The sequence below is a fragment of the Camelus dromedarius genome, chromosome 32 (genome assembly GCF_036321535.1).
Source record: "Camelus dromedarius isolate mCamDro1 chromosome 32, mCamDro1.pat, whole genome shotgun sequence".
Taxonomy (NCBI): Eukaryota; Metazoa; Chordata; class Mammalia; order Artiodactyla; family Camelidae; genus Camelus; species Camelus dromedarius.
Window position 1 is genome coordinate 22,069,937 of NC_087467.1, and position 19,631 is coordinate 22,089,567.

Below are 19,631 nucleotides of genomic sequence, written 5' to 3' on the forward strand. Positions count from 1 at the left end.
AGGCAGTCACAGAGACATCAGAGAACGTGTCCAGATTCACTCAGCTGGGACGCTCATTCTCAGATCTCTAAACTCTTTCTGCCCGATAAGAAGGTCCAAGTCTAAGGAAACTGCAGTAATTCCGTCTTGGAGAAGTATTTGGTCCTGTTAAGTGAGATCTGGGATATTTTGAAGATGAATAGACTCTGGCATCTCTCAGAAGTCAGGTCACTGATTCAAAAATGTTGCTCGCAGTTTAAAGCAAATAAGAGGGGACCATTTTTTGTGACTTTAATGAATGTCTTATGGATGAGCTTCTTAACTATTTGCAGTACTTTTCGTAGGAAAAAACTTATGAAAATGTATGGCACGAGGCATTGCAGACGAAGTCGTGTACAGGAAGGCTGGAGGTCTAACGCTCTTTTGCTCACTTTAGGGCTGACATTTTAAGAACACCATGAAGTTGCTGTTAGTACAGGACATGGATTTTCATATCATCAAAAATGCTGATCAGTGAACAGTACTTGCCTGTTAACTAGGGCAACAGTGTGCACCGATCACAATTATCATTTTGTCCAAAAATATTTATGACCCAAAAGTCCCTATTGCAGCTCCTAACACCCTCAAGAGGCACGTGGATTTTTTTTGCGGGGGTGGAGTTAGGTTTATGTATTTTAGTGGAGGCACTGGGGATGGAACCCAGGACCTCGTGCATGCTAGGCACACACTCCACCACTGAGCTATATCCTCACGCCCGGAAATGTTGTTCATTTAAACAGTTTAAGGAATGCTGTAACTGAGGACGACCAGCCCTCCAACACACACACCTTTCTCTGGAGGAGTCTGGGACGCGGGGCTGGGAAGCTCTGAGCTCAGGAAGCCAGGGCGCCGGTGGTCGCGGGGCCCTCCGCCCTGCTCACCACGTGGGGCTGGGGGAGCAGGAGCACGCTGCTTGCTTCCTTCGGTGATGACTAAGAAGACAAGCACAGCGTGTCCAGAAGGAAAGTACGTGCTCACTTGCTTCTGGATGAGGACAGAGCTGTTTTGAGAATGGCCTGCGAAGCTTTGTCAGGGGTACAGATGGCAGAGCATGGCCATGGCCATCACTACAACCTTCCTGTCTGCTCTGTAAGTGGGTGAGGAATTGGGGTGCTTGTCAGTGACCTCATCTGTTTGGTGAGCTTTGAGGAATGGCCGTACCACCCAAACTACAAGATGCATTAATCCCTTGGAAGCTGATGATGTCCGCCCTTGCGAGAACGCACCTCTCCCAGGGCTGTGTGACTCTCTCTGGACCTTGTGCAGCACCCACTTGCGGGAAGGGCTTTGTCTTTGGAACTAACTTCCCCTCCATTTCTAATTACTGCTTACCTGGTAATGTGATATCCTAGTTAGCTGATGTTTTAAAATCCCTGTTTCAAGCTCATTTTTCATGCCTTTTTCATGGGGGATAGAGCGCTGGCGTGGCTGAGGGGAGGACACAGACTTTGGGACCCCTCGGAAAATCGAGATGCCACCTGGTAATGACATGACCTTCTGTGTGTGACCTACGTTCTTGGGTTAGTCATAAAACAGTGATCATTAACAGCCATTCCACCAGCCTCACAGGACCCATTGAAGATGTGCCTCTGAAAAAATCTCCTAAAACTGTGAGCTTTTAAACAAATATTTGTTATTTCCAGATTCCACTGCCTTTTAAAAAACAGCTTTATGTGAGATAAAACTCACATACTCTACATTTCACCAATTTAAAATGTACAGTTGAGTGTTTTTTATGGGCACCATCAGCGCAGGTTTAGAATATCTTTATTGTCACAAAGGAAAACAAAACCCAACCAACAAACACAAAGCACGTACTCCGGGGCTGCTATCTCCCCACCCCTCCACCTCCTGCTTACTTTTAGCTTGAGTGCATTAGCAGAGGCTCTAGGATAATCTTTAAAATTAACATAAGATTACTTGTGGCCGACTGTTCCCTGCGAAGAATGTCTCTGAGGGCTTTCCGGTCACGCTCCAAGGACTTGGGATGGGAGCTAAGTGTTAATGAATGGTGGTACTGGGAAGAGCACGACTCCCACGCCAGTTCTGTTTTGAGAAGCGCAGAGAGGAGCCCTCACTGTTGCAGCTGGAGCCCTGGGCCCAGCCCGGAAGCAGCTTGTTCTGGTGGATGGGCCCGTGGGGAGACTGGGAGCGGCCGGTGGGCTGATGTCAGTGCAGAGAAGGTAGCTGTTTGCTCAGGAGCAGGGGTTCCGAATCCAGGGAGTTCTGTGTTGTCAGAAAGCTGCTTCTGCCTTTCCTGAACTTTCTAAACACGAGTTTGACCTGATACAGCCGAGGGAAGGCAGGGTAAGACCTCCCCCCGTGGCCCTGCTACCTTGTGAGCAGCCCAGCCATAGTCTGCATGAGGGTTCGGCTGGGAAAAGGTACTCAGCCTTGGCCTCCTTCCGTTGCAGGTCGCCAGATCCCACCCTTGGACCCCCATGAAAATGGAAACAATGGAACAATCAAAATTGGGAAGCCACCATCGCAGGCCGGCCGGCGGTGCTGCTGACCTGGGCCGGGCTCCGCTGTGCTTGAGGAAGCCAGAGCCCACCTGCCCGCGCTCTGCTGGAGGGCGTCCCGCTCTCGGGGGCCGGCACCTCACTCAGAGAGCCGCGAGCTCGCCAGCTGGGCATCCTGGAAGACCTGCAGGGAGCGGGGCAGGGAGTGGCCCTGGAGAAGGATTTCCAAAAACTGGGAAAACCCAGAACATCGCCACAAAAGGGCTTTTAGTGCATGAAATGCACTCAGAGGAGACGGATATTAGGTATTAAGTATAGTTGAGTTTTTTGTTAAAAACCTTGAAACACTCCTAAATTTGTGCAAAAGTCTTCCTGGCTTACTACATGTGTGATTCCAAAGTGGTGGTCCACTCTGATTTCCCGTGTTTTCTAACCAAATTTCAGGAACTTTTTCAGTGCCGTTGCCTTAGTTGTGTACACAGCCTTCACTGAAAGGTTAATCTAAGGTGGCTCACCTTTCAGTGGAGTGTGATTGGACCATCACTCAAGCTGTAGGCTCGAGCTGTTAAGAAAGTGGAGAAGGAGGTACTAGAAACCATTGTCTACATCTCGGACTTTGATTTGATGAACATTTTTCTAAGTTTTGGTCTTAAAAGCAAAGAAACCAATCTGACTGTAAACTATCTCATGTGATTCTGGGGTTTGGAGGCCTCGTTTGGAAGTCATTGACATGGGTACGGGTAAGCAGTGACAGACGTAGGACATACATGTGGTTCCAGAGACCTCCTGGTACGCCTCAGCTCCACAGCGATGCCTTCCTGCACACGTGGAGGGTGTATTGTTTCACTGAGAGTGCGCCTGGTGTCATGTCTAGGGGCACAAACCAGCTGGAGGAGGTTTGAATCTAAACCATAGGGCAAACTTCTTGAATAGATTACAGGAAAGCCAGCCAGAGGAGGTACCAGCTCCTTAAGATTCTAGACCCCCAAAACTGCAAACTCAGAGAAAGCCTTTTAGAAGACGCCCAGTATGAGGAGGTGGGTATTAAGGCCAACCCGAGGTCCATTCCTGGAAGGCCAGTTAGCTGAGAACAGGCTTCCATGACACCTTTTAATTCAGATTCCTCGTCTCTCTGTTAGTTAAAGATGCCTGAATCCAGTGGAAGAAAAGAAGGCCTGGAAAGGAGGAAAGCTATTCCTGTTGGAAATTCCAATCCTATTTCCATTCTAACTTTCATAAAAAAACCTGGGGTCAAGAAGCAGTTGGCTTCCCATGAGGGTTCATACTGGGAAGTGATTCTCAGAGGACATTCGGGTTGGCGCCTTTCGTGGGGCTGAGACACAGTAAAAACACGGCCTCAGAGGTGGTTGGTCAGCAGCGCGGGGACAGGGCCAGCTGGTACCTTCAAAGCTCAGCAGACGTTAATTGAAATCCTATGATGTAAAAATCAGAGATCATGAGCTGATTACAGACCCAGACGCTCAGTAACTGGTGTGAGCTGTGCCCACCGTATTCTGGACGGGTGGGGACACCAAGTCTGCCAGCAGAAAAAGCAAGAGTCCTTGAGAGACGGGGGCCAAGTTCACACTCTTTCTGTGGACCGCAATCAAGAAAACAGGTAGAAATCACAGATTTAGGTGTGTTTTTTTTTTTTTTTTAAACTCGAGGGTGTGTTGTCAATTTCATGTTCTTACTACTTCCCCAGTTTGCAAGAGTAGTTTGACAGTCTTAGGCTGCGAAGGCTGGAAACACTTATTTTTTGGTTCAAGAGTGCCTCTCAGGTATCCCAGACAGGTACCTCAAAAACTGTTAGCAAATGGCACTGGGATGTCTTGGCAGAGCCTTGCAGAGATTTTTAGGGTTTGCTCCACTTGTCAACGTTACAGGCTAACGTGATTCCGCTTGCCGGCCAAGCGACTAGCTTACCTCTTTCCAAAAAAAAAAAAAAAAAAAAAAAAATTGGGTTGTAAATGCCAGTGACCTCTTTCCAGGTGACACACAGGCTTATTTTGGAACCTTTCCTCATCCAGCTGTCCCCGAGGACCTGGGCTTGTCTCTGGATGGCTGCTCAGGTTGCCAAGCCAAGGAGGTACGCTTCCCAGCAGAGTCTGCAGCTCTGGGCTGGGGCTTCAGTGCTTGCATCTTGCATGAAACAGCTGGTTTTAACCTCCCGTAGAGAGCTACCCACCCTCGAGCCCAGGGTTTTATTTCAGAAGTACATGAGGGTGGAAACCACACTTTTGCCTTTCAGTATGGCCTTAACTTGTCAAGCCCTCAGACGGCAATGTATGTATATAATCACTCCTTGGAGCAATTGATGGAAAGAGTCCACGGCTCGTGGGTGCGCCAGTGTCCACGTGAACGTGGAGACAGATGCTCGAGCCACGTCCACGACCAGGCGCTCTGCTCTTCCTCCCTTTGCCTTCACATCCTTACTGGCTGTTCTAATCGCTGAGCTGCAACCACATCCTCTAACGTAAGGGCCGGGAAATGACTGCTGCTCCAAGATGTCGAGCAGCCTCCCGGACGCAGCACCCTTGCCCTGATTTCCCCAAACGTGCTCTCCCCTGTTTTCCTCCCTCCTGTGCGGCATGTGTGTGTACACGTGCTTTCGTATTTGTTACACCGACAGGTGATCCCTTTCGCTGGCTGAGTTTGGCTGTGGCTGTGTGTCACACGTAACACAGGCACAGGCCCGCAGAGGGATAATTTCCAGCGGAAACCCCTAGGGTGGCAGTGGCGTCGTGCCAGCATGTCACAAGTGTGCCTAATCGACCTGCCATTTTATGGTGGAAAGTGGTACATTGGGGTGCTGAAGATGATGTGACCTTGCAGACCACAGAAGGCCGAGGACCTAAAACTAGCCTTCAGGCAACCACAGGGCTGGGCCCATGGAGGACCAGGGGAGGCTGGGGTGGCTTGTCCTCTGAGGTTAAGGAGTGTGGCCTGTGAGGGCTGGAACCCATTCCTCTTAGGGGCCCTGCGCCTCACTGCTCTGCACTGCTCATTGCAACTTGAATGGGGAGCGGGGTCACGAGCGAGAGGGCTCTGGGCCGTCTTCAGGCCTCTTAGGTTCCGGGTTAACCATCGTTGTCGAAGCCAGCGTCAGCGCTCTGTTCTCTGGTGTTTTTACAAAGGGCTTCTGTCTGGGCTGGACCCAGTTCTCGCATATGGAAGACGCGGCTACAGACTGTTGGCACCTTTGCCCCTTGTATTCTGTAGTCAAGCATTGCCCTCCATGTTGCCCAGTTGTATCTGTTATTTTTGGTTTAACACACACTGATTCATACTAATAAATATTTTCAGTTTTGCCGAGTTTGCCTTTTTCTTACCAGGTTTGATGGAGTAGTTTTTTAGCATTGCAGTCACCTCAGAATAGAGAAGGGTGATTCCCCAGAGACACTTGTACACCTGTGCAGATGATGACACATGTCAGGATGTTCTGCGGCACTGTTTGCAACAGTAAAATGTAGTCTTCCCCTAAGGGTGTTGGTTAATAAAATGGGGCACAGCCGCACAATGAAATCTGTAGGGTAATTACAATGGACGCAAGGTCTACCATGCATTAAAGTGTATCTTCAGACAAAATGTGGGGAGCAGGCCTACCATCCTGCTCACTCCCAGGAGAACCACTCTCACAGTGGCCTGTGGGAATGAAGTCCTCAGGAGTTATGCAGTGCGCAGCCTGAGCAACAGAGCCGTGGCCCTGGCTGAGTGAACAAAGCAAGCTGGAGAAGTACAGAAGCGTGTAAACTCACAAAATAATACGTTGTTCACGAATGTGTGCACATAAAAATAAGAGAAGGATCAGAAGGAAAAACATAAACTTCAGGACAGGGCTTATGTCTGGGGAGGCAGGGAAGTAAACAGGATCAGGGTGGAGAACAAAGGGCGTTTAGCTGTCAGTCATTTTGATTTATTTCATGATACGAAAATCTGAGGCCAGTGTGGCAGAATGATAGCCTTTGGTAATTTCAAGTATGTTTTATTAGTCTCTGTATTTTGCTGTATTAATTTCTTTCAAAGAGACAGGATATGGAGACAAAAACAACGAGGGGAAACATTTTGCTGCAGCACCAGAAATTGACACATTGTAAGTGATTATAAAGAAAAAAAAAAGAATGAATGAATGAAGGATTAGGCTGACTTCTTAAATGTGCTGGAAGAGTTTCCTAAGTGTGGGAGCTGACTTAACGTACCCAGTGAACTGACTGAGGCTTACCCACCATCCCTGCATCGTCTCTGCTAAGCCTCCTGCCCACTGGCCCACACACTCCTGCACACACACGTGGGGACCTTCTGCTGTCTGCGCGGAGCTTCCCCGATGCACAAATGAACATGGGGAGGGATGTGAAGGGAGAGGAAAGCGGTGCCTAATGTTCTCAGCCCTCGAGTCACTCCCCAAGGCATGTGTGAGGAAGCTGCTTTCAATATGATCAATCAAGAAAGAAAAAAGAACACAGCTCACCATCACCAGAACCCAGGGTTCTGATTTTTGTAAGAAAACTGGCCTTTCCTTCGCTTCTCTAAGAAGTGGTTCATCATTTATGGCAGTTTGGGGGAATGTTTTTAGATTGGATTTAGCCAGCAAATTCTGTGCAGCCCAGCCCCCTCAGTGTCGCCGTACATGGAGATTCCTCCTCTCCGACCCTCTGTCCTTCTTTCTCCCCTCTTGGGCGCGAGTGGAACAGGACCCGGGGCTGAGGCAGCTTGCAAGTTTTTACAGCACAGCGCTGGTTGACGTGGGCACCCTGGAGAACAAAGACAAGGAGCCAGCTTGGCCCCAGCGCATTGCCTCTGGCTGCTCTAAACGGTCCCTACATGTCTCCTGTTTCCAGGGACTGTCCCCGAGCAAGGCCGGCTGGCTAGAAGGGGAGGGAGACCTCCCCTCATTTCGTGAGCATCCTCTCCAAAAATGTCTTCCCTTGTTTCCAGACACTGCCACAGCGAGCACTTCCACTGGCTTCCTGTGTGTGTGAAATTGTTTCTCCCCTCCAGTCCCTGTTTATTAAAAACCAGACACACAAAACCAAGTGTTGTCAGGCATGCCGGAAATGGACACTCAGACGTGCCGGTCAGAGCATAAATGGGTATGGTCTCTCTAGAAAGTGGTTTGGCAAATGTGAATCTCAGACTTTGGGAAAGATCATAGTCTGTGACCCCCTCATCCCATGCTGCTATTTCTGGGAATTCAGTATATGTGCATGTGTGTATGTATGTCATCTGTGGCTTAGATGTGCACACATATACATGTATTTATCATATATAACACATATACACATGACCTACTGCATAACACATTTCATCCAAAACTTAGTGGCTTAGAATAAACACTGTTACCTCACGGTTTCCGTGGACTGGAGTTTGGAGTCTGCTTAGCTGGTGGTTCTGGCTCAGGGATCCCTGAGAGGCTGAGCCAGGATATCAGCTGAGCTCCATCGTCTGAAGCTGTGACTGATGCGCTCACACGGCTCATGGCACGTCCTGCTCGAGGGACTGCATGACGTGGGGTCTGGCCAGCACAGGTTTAATTAGTGATGGGCCCATAGCAAGGTTTGTCCCAGTATCATTTACAACAAGGAAAAGTTGGAATAATACAAATGTCCTGTGGAAGGAAATTAGTTAAATACTTAAAACTGTCCGTACAACAATACCGTAACCATTAAATGTTGCAGTATCAGAAAGAAGGGTTCCTGGCCACAAAACTCAGAGGTACAAGAGTGTGTCCCTTTCTTTTTTATGTAACAACTGACTTTCTCCCTCGAGCCCTGTTCTGTCTAGTGGGAAAGGTGAATTCCGTCAGCCCTGGCTTCCCTGGTCTGCTCAGTGGGCTCTCTCATTTGAGGTTTAAGCTTGCTCTCAGGATGGCTCCTCCTTGTTTCCCCCTGTGGGCGAGGGAGGGTGGGAAGGAAGCACTGAGGTCCTGGAGGGCTCACGTGGCGTCCTGGGTCTGAGTGGGGCTGTGCGGTTTCAGTCTGCAGAAAGCACTGCTGGTCCTGGCTCAGAGCAAGTGCTCGTGACCGAGAGTTAACACAAAGCGGCGACTTGCCGTGTGCCACGTGCTGTCCCGGGCGCTCTGCATCGTTTCACCTCCTCCTGTTTCCGCAGCCCCTGTTATCAGGTAGACACTGTGATTATCTCCATTCTGCAAATGAGGAAACTGAGGCATAACAGGTTAACTATTGCCTAAGACCATGGTCTAGTAAAGAGAGGCAGAAGTCAAATACTAGCTTCTATTATTTTCTCCTTTCTTTTAAATTTTTCTTTAAAAAATTTAAATTACTTATTTTATCATTACATTTATTTTTTGCTTTTTTCAGTTGGAGGGAGGTGATTGGGTTTGTTTGTTTGTTTGTTTGTTTATTTATTTATTTATTTATAATGGTGGTGCTGGGGATTGAACCCAGGACCTCATGCATGCCAAGCACACACTGTACCACTGATCTATGACCTCCTCCATTCTTTTTTAATTTAACAATTTTTTTAACTTTTAAAATTGCAGTATAATTGACACATATTAGATTCAAATATCCAACATAATCATTCATTATTTGTATACATTGCAAAATGATCACCACAAATCTAGTTAACATCCGTCACCTCACACAGTTTACAAATTTTCTTTCTTGCAACAAGAACTTTTAAGAGCTGCTCTCTTAGCAACTTTCAAATATGCAACATGGTATTATTGATTATAGTCACCAGGGTGTGTGTTCCCTCCGCAGGACACATTTCTCTGACAACTGGAAGTTTGTACCTTCGACCACTTTCTGTTTTCTCCTTTCTTTACTCTCATTATCAGGACTGTAAAAAAAAGGGGAGTAGGGGAAAGGAAATCCATGTTCACTGAATACTTCCCAAGAGCCAAGTACTTTCAAATGGCATCGCATTTTATCCACAAAGCACATCTGAGAAGGATGCACGATTGTTCTCATTTGTGCCGGAGGAGTGCAGAGGGCTTAACTGCACATGGGAAGCAGACCCCCCACCCCCTGCCCCATATTGAAGCCAGGCTATGATTCTTGCATCTCAATTCTTGCATCTCAGGAGGAAGTGTTGGCCGGGGAGCTAGGGTTTCAGCAGCTCTGGCCGGAAGAGCTGAATTGCTCCATTAACAAGATTGCACTCACTCTTGTCTGATCCCAAACTGCTGGCGGGGTGACCCTCCTCCCCTCACCGCTCAGGCAGCTTCGTTTAACTTTTCTGCATCCCTGACCTCAATGTTGACACTGTTGCTCGGCCCTGACTGAGTTCCTAACTGCCTTTTTGAAATGACTTCCGGATCAGGGTCTGACAAGTTTGACGTCACAGGGCCTGCAGCGCTGCCATCCTGCTGAGAACCCAGCCCTGAAACTGGTCCCCAGGGGGGCCTGCAGGGCCCAGGGGGCCAGCGTCCTCTGCAGTCCTCGGCCTCGACTCTTCTCTGGATTTGTACCTATCCTCTCCTTTTCTGCTTCTTTGGAAAAGGGTCCCAACTCACTTCTAAAGCACATCCCTACCTTTTTTATTTTTATGATTTTGCTTCGATCTTAAAATTCCCCCAGACCGTTTTCCCCTCCTGTCACCTTACACGTGTGCATAAATCGTCTCTGGTTCTGACAGACTCCAGCCCACATCCTTGTCCCCACCAAACTACGGTGTCTCCTTCACACCAAGTCACATCGTAAAGGAGAACCTTGATTCAGTCCTGCCCTGACTGACCTCTTCCTCACTCTCCCCACGTCCCCCAGGGCACCTGCGGTGTCACCCTCCCCCCCCCCCGACCCTCCTCTGGCTCTGGGTCCGAGCCCCACGGTCCTTCCGGCTCTTCTCCTGTGCCACAGACGTCTGAGCCACTTAGATGCAGGTGCTTCCTGCAAATCATGGCCCCACTCACGGACACCCCCTTCCTTGTGATCCCATCCAGTTCCCAGTCCCCATGAAGTCCCATGTTTTCAACTCTTGCCTCTGGGTGTTCGACTTCCATGTGGAGGTCTGGCCTGACATCTCTCCAGAGACCAGACCCTGGTTCCCAGCTGCTGGGTGGTTGTCCTGCCTCGGGTATGATGAGAGAACACGGTTTCTTTCCGGGGGCAATCGACCTCCCGGTTCGTGCCCTTTCTCGATGGTGTCTGGGTGCACAGGCCGTGTGGACTCGCTGTGTGTGGGCCCTCTGCCTCTTGCTGTTCCCCCGGGGAACGGGCTGGGCTGGTCCGGTCCCTGAACTGGGCACTGGCTGAGGCCGGCGAATCCCGCCTAGGGCCGGGGCCTGTGCTGCCCCCCTCTGGCCCAGCCTGTACCCGTCAGGTCCAAGCCTGCGGTCGCAGCCCCCCTACCCTGGGCTTCTTTGTTCTTGCTGAGCTTCTGTAGCTCTCTGGTCTCAGAAGACTCACAGCCCTGCTCCAGGGTGTGAGCACTTCCCCAGCCCTGGCCCAAGAACCTGGCCACACCCTGTGCCGGAGGCCCCTGCCGCCACATGGATGCGGAGTCCCCGTGGATGCGGGTGCTTCCTGGTCTTCTAGATGGAGCAGAGGCAAACCTCCTCTGCGTCCAGCCTGTCCCTGAGCGCGTCCAGCCTGCGTCCATGCCGAGGTTCAGCCTGGAGAGGGGAGGCCAGCACACAGGTACCTGTTCTCTGGGCTCCCCGTCTACATGGGAGATGTTTTCACGTCTTTTTCTTCTCAGGGAATTCCTCTGTGTCGTAACCTCCCTTTCAAATGTCCAAACAGGACTCTGATGAGTGGACAGGACTTTGCGGGGGGGGGTCACACGGGTAAGAGGAGGCACTTAGTAGATGGTTCTGGTGGTTGGAAAGAGTAAGCTGGAGCCTGGGAGTCCCAGAGGGAGGGAGGGAAAGGTGGCCTCAGGTACCTGCCCGGTCGGGGTTGTGTGGCAGCGCAGCACCGCAGAGCTGGGGGTTCTGAGGGTGGGCTTGGAGCCCGCCCACGTGCGAGCTTTGTGACCCTGAGGGTTACATGCCTTCCCTAAGGCTGTTCCTCACTTGTGGGGCGGGGATCACAATGGGGCTTACCTCAGGGGTTTGTTGTGTTGTGGGAATGATGCCTGTGAATGCATTTTAGGCACTGGGCAGGGCCTGGCCCGCAGTGCAGCCCGAACCCAGGCTGTCATGAGACTCCCAGGCAGTGCCCTGTGAGCGTGGACAGGGAAGGCCGCTGTGAGCTCCACCTGGACACAGGTCGTTACCGTATGATGTTCGGCTGGGAAAGCTTGGAGGGGACGGCCTTGCCTGCACTATGAGGTGTCTGTGAAACAGGAGTAGGAACAGACAAGGAGCCGGAAATGGAGAGTGACACAGCTGGAGCCCCGGGAGAGCTGGGAACAGAGCTGCACAGACCAGCAGAGACGGATGACGGTGAGGCTGGGGTGGGAGGAGGGCACTTTGCGGACCGGTGCGCTCAGGGAGTTGGCTGCAGAGTTAAAATAAGCAGAAAAGCTGTAGTTAAGCAAAACCCTACGAAACACTTCCATGGAGTCACATGCTGCTTGGCCTTCTGTTGAATGTGATCATTCAAACTAATACATTGTTACAAGACAAGGTTCTCCAGCTCTAAGAAGGACACCTGTCTTCCTTGGAGTATATGATCAGAATTTTTTTGTTTGTTTCTTCTTTGCCTTTTTTTTTTTTTTTTGACTTTTTTCTTCAGGAAGCCCATTATTACAGGTTCTGTCCAGCCATGTGACTCTCCTGGTCCCAGCACACACCCCGGCGGCCTTTGTCCATGAAGTTGGCAACATTCAACACATACCTGCAGAGGGGTCTGAAGCCCCATGGGCCATGGACACGCTCCCGCCTGAGCAAGCCGGTGACACCCCCAGTTCCCCAACCCAAGCCACCCTGCCCACACAGAGTGACATACTTACCTCCTCAGCAAAAAACATCTCGCCTGAACAGGCTGACAGCCCCAATCCCCCAGAAAAAAACATCCCACCAAAAGAAGGTGACATTCTCAATTCCCCAGAAAAAAACGTCCTACCAGAAGAGGCTGACATCCCCAGCCCCCCATCCAAAACCATCCTGCCCAAGCAGGCTGACATCCTCAGTTCTTCGGAAAGAACCATCTCACCCAAGCGGGACAGTAGCCCCAATTTCCCAGCAAAATTCATTTTGCCCAAGCAGGGCGACACTTCAAAGTTCTCAGAAGAAACCACCCCCCTTAACCAGGCTGCCCCCACCAATTCTCCAGTCCAAACCATCCCACCCAAGCAGGCTGACAGCCCCAATTTCTCAGCCCAAATCATCCCACCCAAGCAGATGGACACCCCCAATTTCTCAGCCCAAATCATCCCACCCAAGCAGATTAACACCCCCAATTTCCCATCCAAAATCATCCTATCCAAGCAGGCTGATACCCCCAAATCCCCAGAAAAAACCATCTCACCAGAAGAGGGTGAGATTCTCAATTCCCCAGCCAAGATCATCCCACCCAAGCAGACTGACACCCCCAATTTCTCAGCCCAAATCATCCTACCCAAGCAGGCTGACACCCTCAATTTCTCAGCCCAAATCATCCCACCCAAGCAGATTAACACCCTCAATTTCCCATCCAAAATCATCCCATCCAAGCAGGCTGACACCCCCAATTTCTCAGCCCAAATCATCCCACCCAAGCAGATTGACACCCCCAATTTCCCATCCAAAATCATCCCATCCAAGCAGGCTGACACCCCCAATTTCTCAGCCCAAATCATCCCACCCAAGCAGGCTGACACCCCCAGTTTCTCAGCCCAAATCATCCCACCCAAGCAGGCTGACACCCCCAATTTCTCAGCCCAAATCATCCCACCCAAGCAGATGGACACCCCCAATTTCTCAGCCCAAATCATCCCACCCAAGCAGATTGACACCCCCAATTTCCCATCCAAAATCATCACACCCAAGCAGGCTGACACCCCTAATTTCCCATCCAAAATCATCCCATCCAAGCAGGCTGACACCCCCAATTTCTCAGCCCAAATCATCCCACCCAAGCAGGCGGACACCCCCAAATTCACAGCCCAAATCATCCCACCCAAGCAGGCGGACACCCCCAAATTCACAGCCCAAATCATCCCACCCAAGCAGGCAGACACCCCCAAATTCACAGCCCAAATCATCCCACCCAAGCAGGCAGACACCCCCAGTTTCACAGCCCAAATCATCCCACCGAAGCAGGCGGACACCCCCAAACTCACAGCCAAAATCATCCCATCCAAGCAGGCTGACACCCCCAATTCCCCAGCCAAAACCATTTCACCAAAGCAGAGTAACACTCTCAACTTCCCACTCAAAACCATCCTGCCCAAGCAGGCTGACACCCACAATTCCTCCGAAAAAACCATCTCGCCCAGGCAGGGCAATAGCCCCAATTTCCCAGCAAAATTCATTCTGCCCAAGCAGGGCAGCACCCCAAAGCTCTCAGCCAAAACCATCTCGCCCAAGCAGGGCAACATCCCAAAGTTTTCAGCAGAAACCACCCAGGCCAAGGAGGATGACACCCTCACGTCCTCAGAGGAAGCCACGCAGCCCAAGGAGCAGGACAACCCCAGGTCCTTAGGAGGAACCGTCCGGCCCGTAGTGAGAGACATCCTGAAGCCAGCGGAAGAAAGCGTGGAGCTCCTGGAGGCGGACCTGGTACAAGTGATCTTGAGCAGGGAGGACTTTGAGTTGGCGCTGAAGGAAGCCGGGGAGAGGCTGGTGGCCGTGGACTTCTCTGCCGCGTGGTGTGGGTCTTGCAGGGCCATCAAGCCCTTTTTCCATTCCCTGTCTGCAAAGCATGAGGACGTGGTGTTCCTGGAAGTGGACGCCGGCGAGTGCGAGGAGCTGGTGAGAGATTGCAAGGTCATTTGCATCCCAACCTTTCAGTTTTATAAAAGAGAAGAAAAGGTGGGTGAATTCCATGGCGCCCTTAAGGAAAAACTGGAAACCATCATCACAGAATTAAAGTGATCGTGTGTTCCGAAAGCACTGCACACAGCCAGCTGTTTATCAGCTTGTGATTTCTTATTACAAGATGAGGTGTGACTACAGTGCGGGTCCAGACGCCACCTGCTTGAACGTTAGAAACATTAGCGCTGCCCTTCCCCAAGAGCAGTCAGAGCACTAACTCCCATCGTGACTGTGGAACAGCGTGACATTAGAATTTCCTTTGGTGGAGGTTGGCACTCCAATGGCCCCCTTTTTTTATTTTGGGGGGGTAATTAGGTTTTTTAAATATTTTTTTTAAATGGAAGTGTTGGGAATTGAACCCAGGACATTGTGCACGATAGGCATGCACTCTACCACTGAGCTATGCCCTCCCCCCACCATTTTTAATCTTGATATTTTATCACTCTGTCTTGAAAATTCTGCCCGTGTAGTTAGTGAACATGGGAAATTTAGACAATTCTTCTGTAGAAGTACAGGAGTTAACGAGGAATGGAAATTTCTCTCCTGATGCTCACCAATCTCTGGGATTTCTGATAAAATACGCAGGGAAGTAAGGAATCTGAAAGATGCACATATCCTATCTGACTCCTTCGTGTGTGGGAAGTGCTGTGGAGGCCCCGGGAAATTCCATGGGTTCCGCACATCTGTCTGGGATTCGTGGGTGTCGGAGCTGAGACCAAGGCCAGGTTTCTGGATGTCACGTCCAGGCCTCTTTCTACCAATCTATGCTAAGAAACCTGAGGCAGCTCAAAACATCTGGTTTTCTCTGACCAAGGGCTTTGTCATTCAAGGTTAAGGCGGTGTGATCCTTGCCGCGATTATGACATCGGCAGCCTAGTAGCACAGTTCCTGCTTTGTTCCCCTGGTAACTGCGCTTCTGCTCCCAGATGCCTCGGAGTCCAAAGGCCCAGTTCTGGACCAAAGATGGTGGCTTGGTCAGAGTTTTTGTGGATGATACACACACATAACTGCACAGACTTAATGGATACAATTTGATGAGTTTGCACATAGGCATACACCTACTTACCACAATCAAGGCAATAAACATACCCATCACCTCCAGAAGTTTCCCTGTGTGTCCCTTTCCTCTGTGTGTGTGTGTGTGTGTGTGTGTGTGTGTGTGTGTGTGTGTGTGTTAAGAACACTTTAGATGAGATCTGCCCTCTTAATCTTCACGTGCACGGCACCACGTCGTCATCCACAGGCACTGTGTCACACAGCAGACCTCTAGAACTTCCTCACTTCGTGTAGCTAAGTTCAGACCCGTTGAACAACTACCCCCCCATTTCCTGTTAGCCGCCATTTTATCTTCTGCTGGTCCAGAATGTTTTAAAGAATTTGAACTATTTGTCAACATTTCAAAAACCAGGATTCCCTTTAAAATCTTGAATTCTAGCTTTTATGGAAAAATTGTAAAACTCTAGCAATCCAGGCGTACATGACCTCAAGAAGTCACTCTACCCTTAGGGCCGAGGGGCCACGCCCTCCATTACACAGGGCATGGATTCTCCACCCCGATGAGGAACCTGGTCGGCTTCTTCATTTACCTGGTTGACGCACTCTAATTTCAGCTTAAAGTATTTCTTCTGATGCTGAACCATCCAGGTAAGATTGATGAGTGATTCAACCACACATAATCTGGGCTGTACTTTATATCTAACTGTAGACACTTCAAAGACCATTTGTTCACATTAAAATCCATGGCTTACATCTGCACTGTGACTTAATTCACATTCTTTCGCTTTACAGTTCTTCAAAATTCATGATTCTATTGATCTTTGGCCAGATTAAAAATAGGAATGATTATATACTGGTTGCTATGGGCTCAGCTTACTTGTCTGAGCATCACTGTCCCCGGGCGAGGGCAAAGGGCACGGAGCAGCTGGGCGGGTCAGCCTGCACGCTGGCCCTGGTCCCTGGCCGTGGGATGCAGTGCAGTGCAACCCCGGGAGGGGAACCCGGCCAGAGAAGGGATCAGTGTTGCAGTTCTGAAGCCGGGGCCCAGATGTCCGTGTCGCTTGCTCCTATTGCCAGTCAGCTCCAGCGCTGGGTTTCAGTCATTTAAAGGGAGCTAGGAAGCAATGAAGAGCATCTGGAAAAAAATGGGCCATGTGTGAGTGTTTTCAAGGGTTCCAGTGTCTTTTTTATCACATCTGCAGGGAAGGAAAACCTTCTGAGCCAGTGAGGCTAGGATAAATTAAATTTCTCAGAGCCCTTTAATTCCAAAGAAAATCCTCCTTCTGAAAAAGCAGCTCAGTAAGTCTTTTTCCTGAGTCTTCTTCCAGCCTTGATTTTATGTGGTGAAGCGTCCATTTGCCTTCTCTTGGAATCTTGATTTCTTACCGAAGTCTGACGAATCTCCAGTAAGCACCCTCTGCATACCTGCACTTCCGTCAGCATCGCATCCCTGTGATGTTTCCTGACCTCGTGCCTGTTTCCGTAGGTTGCCACCCTCCACCATCCGTGTCTGTCAGGGTGCTTCGGGTGCAATGACTGTGTTCATGGACATTTTCCCCCAGAGCCCCCATTATTCCATCAGATGAATCGTCTCCAGTACTTTCTTTAGAGGACCTATCAGCAGATTTCTAACACCACTGACCTCCTTCCGGGTCCACTCTGGGCTTCCCCGATGCCTTGCTCGCTGCAGCACTCTAATAGCACAGGCAGGAAGCAGCACAACCAGGGGAATCAGATGCTTATACAATCTAGTGGAGGAGGTTACAGAGGAGCAGACTCCAGACTCAGCTCTCCAGGAATGACTCCCAGGGCAGGACTGAGCTTCCCCACAGGGCAGCCGCCACCTCTGACGCTGCACCTCCTGCCTCTGACCCAGGGGCCCGCACTGAAGCAGGAGCCGATACTTCTGCTGACCCTGCAAAAACATACTGCCTCTGGATCCCAGGGAACTGGTGGAAGGGCGCCGGAGTGCTGCTGCAGAAAGCTTCCAGGCTCCCTGCTGCCTTGGCAGAAAACAGATGGAGGGGCAGAAAGCCGGCCCTGTGTCACTGCTCGCTTTCAGTATCACTTGAGTGTAACTCACAGATTGAATTTATTTCAAGAACAGAATCCTAGCTGCAAAGGGGCTATTTCACATCTGTCTCTCCTGCTTGAGTGTAAGCCTGTAAGGGCAGAGACCACATCTATTATTAGCTCATCGCCATATCACCTACCACACGCCGGGCACGGCAGTAGCAACATTTAACGTTGATAAGGTAACAGTGCTGGAACCAGGCACTACTCTAAGCTCTTCCTATGCATTCACTCATTTAATTCTTATAACACACCTGGGATGTAGGTTTTGTTACTCCAGTTTACAAGAACAGGCACAGAGAGGTGAAGTAAGTTGCTATGACCACACAGCAGAAAATAGTACGTGAACCCAGCAGTTCAGATCCAAAGCCTGTACCCCATACAATTTACTGCCTCGATATGTGTTGAAAATATGCTCATTTAAATGTTTGCTGAATTGGGTTACACAGAAAATTGATCATAAACAAATTCATAATTACAGAGTAATTCTACTTCTAGAGCAAAGGTTAACATGTTTAACTATGGAGAAGATGGTCATACTTTACTACCGTTTGTACCAGGAATTCGTGGGTTTAAAAAATTATTATTCTTTCCAAACCCATAAGAGATAATATGTGCAAAGGTGAATGTTATTAATGATTCAAGCAGGTTGAAGTAATGTTCAAGGACTTTGTACCTCGTAGACTTATGAAAACTTCGGAGTTAGAGAAATATGCTTGAGTATATATTTTTTTGCTAATACTTTAAGGGATCTTTATGTAGCTGCATTAATCAATGTAAAAAGAGCAATGAACATTAGGCTCTGTGTTTCTCCATTAAAATTGTTGGCCTTAATCACATTCAGGTGTCATTTTATTGTGGCTTTGGGAAGAGCGAAAATGCACAGAAGAGAAAATTGAGGATCTCCCCGCTCCCTGCCTCGCCCAGTTTAGCTCTATTAACTGACATTAGATGTGCTCACCTGTGTTTGCATTTACATATTTAAAAACAAAAGTAGCACTTCCTAATTATTATGAGGTTGTTCTGAGTATTGTGTGATGATGATATTTGTAAAGTTCTTCAAACTATTAGAAGAAAGGCACAAACCACTTGAACAGTTCACAGTTTAATGAAGGGTCTGTGATTCAGGACTTTGAGGCTTTCTTAACGCAGCGCTCCAACATGGTAATAGGGGAATTATTCCCAAGACATTGCATGTATTCACAGGCTACCAGATTTGTAGATTTTAGACTCTATCTATATGGTTTTTGAAGTGATACTGCAAAGAGAAAAACAGTTGATCCCAAAGGTGATGACTGAAATGGGCAGAGGTTTCTTGATGATAGACTGGGAAACCGGAATACATCCAGTTCTGGCTTCCTGCTGAACTCCTGGTGAACATACTGCCCTTGCCCCACAGGGGAGAGACTGGCAAAGCTCTCAGCATGCTGGACCTGCTAACTGGGATTCCCACATGCTTGCTGGGAAGAGAAGTGTCCATCTAGTGGTGGAGGAGCTGGTCTGGCCAGGAAAACCTGCCCATGGATAAGAGGTCTTAGGCAAGCAAAATAAACAAAAACAACTCCCCCAAACAAAAATAAAAACAAACTTTGGAGTTTGTAACAACTTTAAGGTTGTCAGTTCACAACTGGACATATGTGGAACTATCCTGGAAAGCAATTGTCAACCTTAATTTTTTTTTATCATTAAACCCTCTTTTGATATACATGTAATTTTTGTATTCTCCTCTAATGAGAACTGAAATTTCAAAATGATCTTGTTAATGAAAGGATATCAAAGGAGAGATAAAGCTAGAATATGCTTTTAAAACTATTTAAGCACTCCCATCCTCCAAGGTTTGTCATGCCTGAAGATTTATTCCTCTCTGCAGCACAGTCTAGTGTGAGTGCTAGGCTAGCTGTTCTGGAGAGCTATTCCCAGATGGACTCTGATATCTGGATTGCAGTGAAAACTTGGACCTTGTGCCTACGCCTAGGCTACGATTCCATTTGTCTCATTTATTTTCGACCCCAACTGGGCTGCTCCTTTATGGCTGCAGCATCAATTTGTCTTTTGCTTCGTGGGGCTTCAAGCAGTAACAGAACGACTTAGTTCCAGCACATCCGTTTGTTTCATTTGACGCTTCTGTCCCCGATTGCCCTGGCCATCGGTTAAGAGCGGTCAGCAACTTTTCTGTTGGGATTTTCCTCCTTTGGTTCAGTTTGCTACAGGCTGCC

General features: G+C 49.2%; 2 protein-coding genes across 8 annotated transcripts in view; both read left to right on the top strand.

Annotated features, from left to right (window-relative positions):
* Positions 1-5,790, top strand: part of RAB31 (RAB31, member RAS oncogene family) — an 83,704-nt gene extending 77,914 nt beyond the window's left edge. For all 7 annotated transcript variants that reach the window (XR_010378716.1, XM_064481616.1, XM_064481618.1 and 4 more), the window contains one exon: positions 2,433-5,790. Coding sequence is in view for 6 of the 7 variants with exons in the window: in XM_064481616.1 (XP_064337686.1) it covers positions 2,433-2,530 (98 nt within the window). In the remaining variant the exon portion in view is untranslated. The remainder of the gene's footprint in view (positions 1-2,432) is intronic.
* Positions 5,791-5,910: 120 nt separating this feature from the next.
* TXNDC2 (thioredoxin domain containing 2) lies at positions 5,911-18,238 on the top strand. The gene is made up of 2 exons (XM_031439190.2): positions 5,911-11,832; positions 12,125-18,238. Exons 1-2 carry the CDS (start codon positions 11,760-11,762, stop codon positions 14,404-14,406), a joined length of 2,355 nt encoding a protein of 784 aa, XP_031295050.2. The 5' UTR covers positions 5,911-11,759; the 3' UTR covers positions 14,407-18,238.
* The last annotated feature ends 1,393 nt before the right edge of the window (positions 18,239-19,631 follow it).